The following is a 12292-nucleotide window of genomic DNA, read 5'->3' on the forward strand; positions in this document are numbered from 1 at the left end:
TAAAATTATTGTTAGATTCTTTGGAATAACAGTATTTATAGATCCCTTTCATCTTGTGCTAATTGTAATATAACTTTCAAATTTGCTTTTCTAAATTTAGAGGATGACACAGAGGAACTGTGTGTGTTAAAAGACTCAGTTAAAACAAACTGCTTTCTGTCTCTCACCTGACAAGTATTGGTGTTAACACCTCATACAACAGTCTAGTGCAGTGTTTTCATGAAAAGCATTGAGAGCAACAACATTGAGATTTAATGAGAAGTATATATAAAAAAAACCCAAGTAGTAGTAATTAATCTTTCTTGCTCTAATAGCCAATACAGCTATGCAGAATATATAAAATATAACCTAACAGAAATCTAATACACAATTAAATGAAAGATTTGATAAAACAAAATAATGCCAATCTAAATTTACAAACAAACAAATAAATAATACTAATAATACTGCAGGGTTTGAATATAAAAACAACACTTTTGCTTGTGAGTAATTAAAATACCAGGAATTTTACAAAACTACACAAGAAATTCAGCTAAGTTCTCATTTCTAGAGAAACATCACGGTAACTACATTTCCCAGAAGGCGTCATCTTACGTCATAATTCTGCGCAGAGTTGAGGTGGCTTTCCAAATCAGGTAAACCTATTGGATTAATGCTATTTCTTCCTAATCTTATTACTGAACGAAATCCGTTTTAAACGGATGATTGTTGTCATAAAACCCGCTGTGTTTTTATGTTCGTTGTATTCCTATTGCGGACATGCTGTTTGTTCCCGTGATGTAGCTAGCAAGCCTACACGGTGCTACTTTCCTGTACAAAAAAGATAAGCTAATTGAACGAATAACTGTTTAAACGTCCATGTCGTTTTCAGGTTATTTTCCGGCTGCTCACCTGAAATCCCAGCAGCTACTCTCATCATGACGAAGCTTCTGGAATGGCTGTGCGGCGTGTCGACTCTAGGCGCAGTCTGGGCTTTAGTTACCTTCGACCTGCTGGACCTGAGCCTGCCGCAGACATACAGAGAGGTTGCCTGGCCGATGCCTCTGTATCTGCTTGTTTCGTTTGGCTGCTACTCCTTAGCCACCGTGGGATTCAGGGTGGCCACCTTCAATGACTGCGAAGAGGCAGCAAAAGAGTTGCAGGAGCAGATTAAAGAAGCAAAAGAGGACTTAAGAAAAAAAGGCTTAAAAATGTAGAACTTGTAGAAGGACTATGTAAAACGTTTTGAGAGACTGAAAAAGATTCAGGGTCCACTATCTGTCACAGTGCAGTGTCTGCACGTGTGAGGTTGGAGTTGTTTCCTCTGGGAAATGTCACTGAACTCTGATTCCACACCCATCTTGGTGTTTTCAGTAGCCATCTCAACATCTGTCATAACATTTTAGAGCACCATTTATATTTTTCTGTCTGATTATCTGTCATATATTTTAAGTTAGATATTGGTAAGATATGCCTCAGAGAATTAAAAGTCTAATAGATGCATTTCTAGGTTATCTGTGTGTATGACCGAGCAATTTGATCTTTGTTAAAAAATGTTCATCATTCTCACAATTTAAAGACCATTATAAACTGGGTTGTATTAATCAGTTTGTGTTCAAGTTGGTGTGTAGCAGGTGGTTGTACTGATAGCACATTTGACATCAGATAAAGGGAAGCTGAACAGTGAACGTGTGCTGGCTTTAGTTAGAAACTACACACCGTTCAATACCCCTGAGTTCATATTACTGGTATGACAAATTATCATCTGTAGCCAGTTGCCGATCACTAAAAGGCCAACAAATGAAATCCAAATGTCACATTGGAGTAGTCTGACTAAAGATTTTCCACTGGACATTCTTAGATGCTTTCAATCTGCATCAGCTCCACAACAGTATGACAGTGTGCAGACTGTTGCTTGTCAGTATAGATGGACTAGATTTTATCTGTACATTCCATTGTCCGATTTCATACATGTGCCCTGCAGCTATGGCTGGGACTTAATTAAAACGGAGTCTGTTGTCTTCAGGTTTTCTGCCTACAAATGTGCATGTATGTTTGTGGGTTGGGGGTTCGGATAAGGCCAGGAGGTATGCGAGTATGTGCATGAGTGCTTGCATATACAATGCATTCCTTCTCCAAGCATAACCCACATGGCCTAAAGGCTCAATGCCTCCCTCTGTGCAAGAGCAGATGTCTTTTGTCCTATTTAGTAGTTAACATGAAATATACATTATACAGCATTTCCTTTTCTGCCTTCACAGAGGTTTGTTCCAATCAGAAAATGTAAGCTAAGTATGTAGTTCTTAAGTAATCTGATGCTGGCAAATGCAGTTCCTTCAGCCTTAAAAGGCTGCCTATGCTCATTTTAACTGAATCCCTGCTGTGCCTAAACAAAGCACAGCCTGACCAAAGGCATCATTATAGGGTTTCAAAAGCTCCCATTACTTCAGAACAAATGCAAAAGAGTTGGCAGTTCTCTGTGCACAAGCTCTGCCTGTTGTGCAATTTGGCTGTAGCCCCATCATATCATGCAACATCACCCCCCATGAATGTATGCAAGCTGTTGCTAGAGCAGACTGGATGAAAGGCAACCTGTTATTTATCAGTAATTCTTTTACTTTGGCAATTACACCAAAGGCTTCCCTCTGTATGCAGTTATGTTCTTTCTCATAGCCACGTGTGAAATAGGCTAGTCTATCACTACTCCTTGTCATCATTTTCCCCAAATCTTACTTTGAAGATGTCCATCTGTTCATTCTTCCTCTGCAGGCCAAATGTTTTAAAGGCCACATACAGTACCGTGAAATATTTTTGTTGCCTTAATCCCTCACTTCAAATTTACAGCACAGTAAGCTTTGTTCTAGACTTAGAACTTGGTATTTACATAATAGCAAGTAAACATAACTGTAATCTGATATGCAGAGATGTGTATGTAAACTAAACGGTCCCACCATATATAACCTCATATGCTAAAGCGTTTTTTCTTTTAAAATCTCTATGAATCTTACTTATGTGACATGCAACATAACTGCTTGGTGAATGGCAGCATTCATTAAAGAGGATGCACCTGAAAGAGTACAGTTAGTTGAAGCCCTGAGCAAAATCCATAATAATGACTGAATAGTAATTTTATATCTCTACCAGCATAATCTTGTGACTTAAAGGTGAGAGGTTTGCTTCCCTGGTGAGAAAACTGCAGAGAACTTGCTTTGTATTTCAATAGACTTCTTAAAGACGGAGTGTTGTCAACTTTGAGAGGTGTTAATAGGATGCAGTATTTTAGCAGCACTGCAGTAACAGCCCTTAGAATTGTTACCTGAGCACTTCAGCTGCCAGAAGATAGGAAGGAATACAGCTAAATCGAGAGCTGATTATCCTCTGTTGCTGGTTGGAAGTTATGTGACAGTCCAGGCCCTTTATTCGTCTTCTAGAATATTCTTTCTTGGAATAAGTTTTCTTGCAGGAAAAAAAGATCAAAAGCTATGCAAACTGAAATTTTTAAAAATAAAATACTTCCAAATTTTGCTGTCTGTTTGGCATAATCACTGTGCTGTCACGTTACCCTCAATCAAAGTTGGTCTGGCCTTAGTAAGTCAAGACTTTGCCTTACTCTTAGTATTTTTGAGTATAACTATGAATGTATTTTTTTTCCTGGTGATAATGAGCTTTTCTTATATAGCTGTGGCAATCAAACGTTCCTAATATTCTGACACTGTCATGTATGTAGCTGGAGAGGACAAAAATATAGAGACACCTGTAAATACATCCAGTGCAACACCACCTTTAAATGTAACCTCAATAATAAACATATAATTGAATTTATGCATTTCTGACAATCTCACCAAAAGGTTTACTAAGTGGATTTGTGTTTAATGTAAAACCAAAGTAGAAATTCAGATATTTCTGAACTGGAAAAAAAGAAGCTGCTCTACAATGAATTACCCAAATTATTTATTACTTTATTTATATTTTATTTATAATTTATATTTTCGTTTAAGTGTCAGTGTAATATGCCGTAACATCAGAATCCTCCAGTTTTTGTGCATGTATTCTTGTTGGTGAAGACCTAGTGAAGACTTAACAGCATTTATTAATCGCTCTGTATTCAGCCAGTTAGGATTGTTACAGTGAGGGAGGCCAATGCCAAACATGTACAGAATGTTCTTGACCTTCTCTGTAGTGGAAAGGTGAGAGGTGTCAGCAAAATTGGGAGAGGAAACTTGAAGGGGGTTGAGGCAGTGAGTGGGGCAGACCATGGGGTTGTGCCTGCAGTGTGGCCCAGCTGACAGGGCCAAGCACTTAAAAAAACAAACAAACAAACAAACACAAAAACATAGAGACACTCAGTGACACTGCTGAGAGCAAATTCATCTCGACAAACTGAAAACCAAGACTGAAAAATAATAGGTTATCATTTTTCTGCACAGAAAAGACGTTTGTTCCCACCCACACATTTCACAGAAAAACCTAAAGCCCATCTAGAGATGAACAGACAGTGAGATGAAGTTAGTAATCAAGGGCCAGAACTGAAAGGGATGGCGACCTGATGCATTTAATATAGATAGAGAAAGGGGTGAACAACAGTAATGATGAGATTAGAGTGACATGAGGGTGAATCAAAACAGGAGACATATGACAGAAAGTGAATCAATTAAAAAGACAGAACAAAAAGAGTTGGAAAATGAAAACAGATAAAACCAGGAGTGAGTAGATGACATGGACAGGAAGCCAAAGCCTGAGCTGGAGCAAGACAGATGACCCTCCCAGTGGCGATGGCCATGAGTTTGTGACAGGACTTGTTCGGGAAGAGGAAACCCCAACCCAACCACCGGTGACGGCTGGAGATCAGAATGCGCCCTTACTGACCCAGCGACTCCAGGCTTGATGTTTCCTGACCCTGCTGTCATCTAAATCACCTCTTGCAGGCATTACCATAGAAAAAAGATAAAGAATCTTTCAAACACCCTGCTGCATAAAAATGACATTTTATAACAATAATGTGAGCTTAAAAATCACTCATAGGTCAGCCTATAAGTGGCTGTTTTGATACTTACAGGACAGTGGGTTCCCATCATGAAAGCTTATAAATGCTACAAAATAATAAAAATAAGGTAAGTTTCCAGAGGTTCTGTAAGGCAGATACTCTGGTCTCCTCTGAGTAATGCTAGCAGGCAGACAGGGACTGGTCGTCATGTGTCCTGCTGTCAGTGAGGCCTGACACAGCTCAGAGATGCAGAGATAGACCAGGTGGCCATGCCAAACCTACTTTGACTTGTGAATCATTCTCACTGCGTCTCATGGCCTTCTTCCAGTTTTAAGCGTCACGCACTCTTGGCTCAGCTCTTTCTCTATTAAACGCTGACAACTGGCAAACTGATAAATGCTTGCCGAGAAATATTTGATTTAATGTAACAAGTTTGTGTCATATATTACCATTATCTTTGATTCACAGATCTAAGCCTTTGTTTTTCAGAAAAAAAACCACTGTGATCTTTGAAAAATCCAAAGGGTCCTTTAAGAATGTTACTACAGTTCTGAAGGTATTTCAGCAATCCTGAAAGACTCTTCTAACCATCTGGATGAAACAACATTCCATCTGTTGCACAATAAAGAGGGTTTTAACCCATTTCACAAGTTCTGCTATGGGTTTCTCTATCGAAACAAAGATGGTAGCTGTAAATACTGTGTTTCTGTTCAAATGCTGTGAGAGGCACAAACTGAGGCTTGATTTCATACACACTAAAATGCTGTGCTCACAGCATTGCCTAACTTAAACAATTATCTTAACATGCAGATTTTGATTAATGCTGTTTTTGCTGCTATCTATGAAATATACAAATATCTTTTTGTCCTCTCCCAAGCCTACAAAGACATTGCCCTCAGGAAATTCTAGTTTTCTGTGCTGAGTGTTTGCGCTAGTTATCTCCCAACTGCCTTTAACTTTTACTGCAGTGTTAAAGGTCTCACACTTTCCGTTCATATTTACCAAGTTGGTACACTGAACAAGCAAGTAAATAAAAACCATTGTCTCCTCTTGATAAGCTGCCACTTAGTGGAGCCTTTTTTAGGAGTTAGGCAGTTAAGAGGCCTCTCTGCCAGTTCTAATTTATGGCCATCCCTTTGAAATCACTGGGGAGTCGTGAGGCTGTGGCACCGATTTTTGGTGCTACAGCTGTTTTTACTGTCACGGCCATAAAGCTCCCTTGAGAAAGGAGAGATGGGAACAATGGACTGTCGTGCAACTTGCAGATGAGCAAAGTATCATGGTTGGAGAAAGGAGGAGGTGTGTGTGTGTGTGTATGTTGGAAGGGGGCTGTTGCAGCTCAGGGTGGAGTCTCAGCAGAATGTTGAGATAAAGACAGTAGAGGCATCATACCTGTGTAGGCTATTTAGTCTTCATGTTAAAAGGCAACCCCAAGAGTAATAACAATAGATAGCCCTGTCCTTGCTTTCCCTTTATCTTTTCATTGTAGCCTTTTCCTGTGCCTGGCTGTTTGACCTGGACTCTATTGAACTCCTGTCAGATTAGTATGTGTGAGCCACTGCTTGTGATGTTGGCTTCTTCTGCTAAGATATTTCTGGTGTAATCAAAAGGAGAAATGGGCTGGGTTTTCTAAAAACTTTTTTTTTTTTGCACCAAAATAAGTTGCCTACGGGAAAAATGTTATGTTTCATTTAGTGCTGGGAAACTGGATTGCTGTTCTTTTTTAGGGAAGGTAACAGAACATTTATCCAGTCATGTGTAAGCAAGACTAAGAGTCTACAGTCAGGCTAGCAGCAATGTGATCCCGTACTTTGGCTATGGTTGCCAACCCTCAAGGATTAACCTGGGAAACTCACAGAACTGATTTAGCCCTCCCAAAAACTCTATATTCAATCTGGGAGATTTTTGTTGTTTGAACACATGGAAGGAAATTGTAAGGAAAAATAAACAATGCTACCTTATTGTAGGTATTTTGATGATATGAAAGGTCAGAGTTGCCTAACTTTGGGCTGCACCTTTTTATGTGACTGCTGGAGTCGGTAAAGTCTGTCTTTGTGCCTCGATTACACTAATTACTGGACTACTGACTACTAACTTTGGCCCGCCCTTGTTTTGAAATAATGCTAAATGGCATGGCAACACAAAATAATAATGCAAAGATATTTGGCAGCTATACTGTAATGTTCACCATTATAGTTCAGTGTGTTAGCTTGCTAATATTTGCCAGTTAATAAAAAATGCAAAGGGAATGTCATTCACTTTGCACATACAAGTACGGAACAAGTTAACAATCTGATCATAGACCTACACTAGATGAAACGTTAAAGGATCAAGAACAAAGTCATTACAATTCATCCTGAAGGGCACCTATTGCAAGCATATTATGGCAATCTGACATGTAATAGTTGAGACATTTTATTTAAAACCACGACTGTTGACACCATAGCACTACAGGGTAACTCAGAGGATCACCAAAGTCATCAGGATTCATCCACTTCAACAGTTTGTTAGGATATTTCAGTCTTGTGGTAGACCGACTGACTTTGCAACATTACCATGACCCATGCCTAACCATGCTAGAACGGCTAAAACAATCACAAGAATTCTGTTCTGGTTTTCCAAAAATATTATTTTATTTCACATGAAATTTTCACATTTAGCATATTTATCAAACATCTTATAATCTTCTAAATATATACATATTTATATTTGTACACATATTATACACTTCTCTTACTTACACATGTACAAAATTTGTAAGACTTCAGATAAAAAGGACTGAATTCAGTGGTAGGTATATACTGTTGTGCTTTGTTATCAAGCTAGTCTGTCAGGTGAGGATGTGCTTGGCAACTTGATTTGATGCTGTGTCATGTCTGTTGTGAACTGGCAACCACATCATTTTCACATGATCCAAAACTGTGATGATTATTCAAAAAGTATGAAAACCGATTACTTTACTGTGTGAAAAATATGCTTGTTTAATAACCGGGGATGGCGATGTAAATGAAAGCACCATGATACACAGGCCTAGGTCCTGCAGTTAAGATTTAATACCAGCTCTTCATGCCAGACTGTTTAAACCAATACAGGGGCAAGATCCAACAAACAGAGAAGTCCAGCCTCCCTGCGATGCACACAACCTCTCAGTGTTTGCTTTTGGCAGAAAAACATTTTGTATCATCACTCTTTCAATCAATTGCTTGTGCACATTCTCCTACTCTCACTTCAACACACACATTTTTCCTTTCACACAAACTAACTCTACCAGGAGAGAGAAAGAGAAAAAGCTCCCCTCACCGCAAAGAGTAAACATTTCCTTTCATGAGTACATGGTATATACAGTAAACCTCAGCTGCAAATGTTATAAATTATCTTCACAGAATGTACAAGTAACACCATTCAATGTAGTGTTTTCATGTGTTAGAGAACATCTGATGTCAGTGTGCGTAACAGTGATGTTGAGTGTATGTTACTGTGTTTGTACTGTGCCATATTAGTGCTACAGTATATAAGCACATGGTCGAGTTGGGAGTGGTAGTCATGAGAACAGCCCCCCGTTAATGCTACATAAAGAACGTAACCACTTGGGACATCAATGCCACTCAATACCATTACGCTAGCAATACAACAAATAGTATACAATACTCAAGGGTGGAATAGTGTACAAGTTGGTGAGATGACTCCTCTTTGGCTCAAAAGGTTATGATTACTTTTTATTAAATGTGGATGTATTCCATCTAAACTTATATTTATATAATTCAAACTGAGTTGGTGTATTTGCTCTTGATTTTATTTTGGCCACTTTAGTTTCCCCTTCAACATCTTCATACTTTGTTTTGGGGTTACCATCCAAAGAAGTTTTTGGAGAGAGCCCCCAGACAATACAAATCAAGGTGAGGTTAGTCTTTCCTAGAAAAAAAAGAAATGTATAAAAAAACAACAACACTGTCACCTGTTGAAAAATAAGGCAAAGCACACATACTTTATCTTAAATATCTGGAGACTCAGTACATGTTGTACAAGCAAGTCCATCTGTACTTTACAAGCTTCAAAAGTCCCTCCCAGTGGCCAGCACTGGGCACTGAAAACTGTCTTTTAGAGTCAGTGGTTTCATCCCCACAGACTGTCTTCATTGTAGTCCCTGAAAAAAACATGTCTGCCAACAGCAGTCCTTTCATGTTCTCTCAGTGCAATAACAGCAGTAATGAAAATGGGACTAGCAATGAGAGGATTGAGAGGGATGTCGCTGCCGCTGCAGAGTTTGTCCGTACACTCTTCTGGACGTCTGGCAGGATTACCACTGGGTCATCTGCTTGAAGATGAGAGATAAAGAACATTAAAACCCTGACATGGTGCGGAATGTACTTGGATTGTTTTATGGCATAATCTTTAAGGACACAGGGTTGGTCCACATACCCGCAGGTAGTCTGTTGGACGGGTTGTGAACCCCACCCCCAGCTCCAGCTCCAGCCCCGACTGTGCCTCCCTTAGCCACTCTGGCCTCCTGAGAGCCTGAAAGAAAAGAAAAATGCCATCATTTACAATGCTTGGTGACTATTAGGGGTGACTGTGCAGCTCCCCTTGCAGCCAGAAGGGTGGCTGAACTCACCATCAGCAGCTACAACATCCACCCTGAGTCTGAGGCACTCTTGTCCATGGTGATGCAAAGGCTTAGCTTCAGGGAAGAGGGAAGAAACAACAGGCCATTAACATCCCAGCTAATACATTTATCCTCCTCTGACCCCTTAATCCACCTTCATGCATGTGCGCATACACATACACACACAAACACTTTGCAACAGACAGACGCAGGGACAAAGCTTTAGGAAGCCATCTGTGACCAGGCAAAGTGTGTCTTGTCCTGCCGTTTATCTAATTATAGCCACAGTCTGGGTGACAACATTGCTTGTCTTCATGGTCACACTTTCGCAGGGTAAATATTGCATAAACAGAGCCAATACCCCAGTTTATGTCCATGTAATGCTTCAAAGAGCTGGCACAAAACTCCAGGACATCACAGCTAGTTTACAAAGATATGAAAACAAAAGAACTTAGGCCTAGTAACACTTCTATATGAAGGCAGAGATTTTAAGGGTGGGTGATGATAGCAAGTTCATCAATTTGAGCCAGACTGAAATATGTCAACAATTACTGAATGGAATGCCATTAATGTTCCCAGATGATGAATCATAATGTCTTTAGCGGTTTTCCTCTAGCACCATCATGAGGCTGACATTTGAGCTTTTGTGTGAAATGTCTCTGTAACTATATGATGGATTGCCATGAAATTGGATACAGACACAGACATGTCCCCTTCAGGATAAATTGTAATAATTTTCGTTTTTAATTAATTTTACATTTAGCCATCATCAGGTCAAAATTTGAACTTGCAGCATGTTAACGTGATTACTGTAAGCATGCTGATGATAGTATTTGGCTCTAAGCATGGCAGTGCCTTAGTACACTCTCACAGGTCGGCAAGCACACTGCAAATACCGGAAAATAAGATTAATTGGCAAGAACAGCGATAAATCTGACAGACAACTGTAGTGACACTTACAGATATAATAGTAGCTTTCTCCTTGACGAAACTCCTTTCCCAGAGTAAAAGGAGTAAAACGCTGGAACTTTTCAGAGAACTTCTCGGGGGCATGAGGAGCAAATGGATGACCACACTCCCAACGCATCTGGTCGTATGACTGAGGCTTGCAGGATTCATAGTCCTCACGCTCCACCATGTAGAGCACGTATCGCTCAGCATCCAGCTGTGGTATCTCACCCTGAGGGTAATGGGGGCAGACAATGTCCAGGTAGTCATTGAGCTTCACCTCCACAGCATAGTTATCCCAGAGAAACCTGCAGGGGGGAGGGAGAGGAGGATGGTTATGCAAGTGGCAGGAGACTGACAACTGTGGTTATAGCACTGGAGCAGTAATAAATATAAGCCTCAAAACCTGTGATTATATATTGATTGGCTACACACCGGTGTACAACAGGGAAATCAGAGGAAAGACTGTGATGCCTGGGAATGAGAAAGATGGCAAGAAAAAGACAGCTTTTGTGTGCGAGGATATATTATATGTATACGGTGATGGAAAACGCAATAAGGGGGATCTGCTGAGAACATGCATAAATATGGATGAACATGTGTCACTGCTGCTGCTTGCTGCTGTGTTAGTTAGCACCGAGTACACACTGATCCCATGTCCCCAAAGAGCTGAGTGATGTTTACAGAAAAACATTAGTAGTCAGTTAGCCCGTCATGACAGGAGATGAGTATCGACATGTGGATGGCTACGTGCACGCAGGCAGAGCAGCAGAATGCACGATGACACATTCGCCTCAACAGAAGCAGAAACACACCTGAGTTTACTCGAGATATGAAGGGACAAAGTTAAAAATAAAGTTCAAGTGTTTTAACCCATTCATTAGGCTCAGAGAGATGAGCAGACACAGCACAAGTCTGGTGACAGTCTGTAACTGTCTCCCACCACATTCCCTCTTATTACAAATACAGACAGACAGTCTGCCTCCCCTGCATCCCTCCCTTCACTCCTCCACCCTCTTTACGATAGTATTTCAGTAAACCAACCTTCCTCCCTCTGACCGAGGTCAAAGAGCAGAAAACAGTTTAGCATTTAAATCTGCTTCATATATATATAAACAATTCAGAGACAAAGTTTAAACTATCGGAATAACAATCTAACATACTCTGAGGCAGGTTAAATTGGCCTTATCTCAACTATCCATGATTCCTATCCCCCCTCCCTTCAGAGATTTTATGAGTTTATCTCCAGAGAATTGCACTAAAGGTATTTCAGCTTTGTCCCCTTCCCCCTGACTGAGTGACTGCTCCAGGGGCAGCTCACAGCAAAGGCTCTCTTCAGAGACAAAGTCATCTATCATTGGCCTGGAGCGGTAGCTGGCTGCCGGCAGCATGGACAAACTCACACACACTTCCCAGTAGGTCCCATCTATCAACAACCTAAAGGAGTAGTTACCTACAATTTGCACCCACCAAACCTACACACACACACACACACACACACACACACACACACACATCCTCCCCTGGAGCTCTGACTATCAGTTTACCATCTCTTACTGTTCTGGATCACCAAGGGTTCCCCGTGAATGGATGCTATTTGACAAACCTAAACATTTTCAACACACACAGGGAGAATGTGTGTCTAATATAGAGTTCTGTTGCTTTTGCAATGAATACACGCAATGGTTTCGTCAGGCTTTCATCATCCCCCAAAAAAAGAGGCTGCAAGCCAGTGTGAGTTCAGTTACAGTTTACTATTTAACCAGATTTACCAATCT

General features: G+C 40.3%; 2 protein-coding genes across 3 annotated transcripts in view; one reads left to right on the forward strand and one right to left on the reverse strand.

The window, feature by feature from the left end:
* The first annotated feature begins 535 nt into the window (after positions 1-535).
* dpm3 (dolichyl-phosphate mannosyltransferase subunit 3, regulatory) lies at positions 536-2004 on the forward strand. Its single transcript, XM_020623765.1, has 2 exons — positions 536-635; positions 872-2004. Exon 2 carries the CDS (start codon positions 918-920, stop codon positions 1194-1196), a length of 279 nt encoding a protein of 92 aa, XP_020479421.1. The 5' UTR covers positions 536-635; positions 872-917; the 3' UTR covers positions 1197-2004.
* A 5651-nt stretch (positions 2005-7655) lies between these two features.
* efna1a (ephrin-A1a) overlaps positions 7656-12292 on the reverse strand; it is a 14388-nt gene continuing 9751 nt past the window's right edge. The window contains exons 2-5 of one of the 2 annotated variants that reach the window (XM_020623827.1): positions 10527-10822; positions 9576-9641; positions 9383-9478; positions 7656-9275 (exon numbers count right to left, since the gene is read on the reverse strand). In XM_020623827.1, coding sequence (XP_020479483.1) covers positions 9151-9275; positions 9383-9478; positions 9576-9641; positions 10527-10822 — 583 coding nt within the window. In that variant the 3' untranslated portion in view covers positions 7656-9150. Of the gene's footprint in view, positions 9279-9382; positions 9479-9575; positions 9642-10526; positions 10823-12292 lie in introns of both variants that reach the window. The other variant, XM_020623826.1, reaches the window with a different exon arrangement.

The sequence above is a fragment of the Monopterus albus genome, unplaced genomic scaffold (genome assembly GCF_001952655.1).
Source record: "Monopterus albus unplaced genomic scaffold, M_albus_1.0 scaffold310.1, whole genome shotgun sequence".
NCBI classification, from domain to species: domain Eukaryota; kingdom Metazoa; phylum Chordata; class Actinopteri; order Synbranchiformes; family Synbranchidae; genus Monopterus; species Monopterus albus.

Excerpts from the sequence above, each read along its gene's own strand:
- dpm3 (XM_020623765.1), top strand. The coding sequence starts at position 918 with ATGACGAAGCTTCTGGAATGGCTGTGCGGCGTGTCGACTCTAGGCGCA.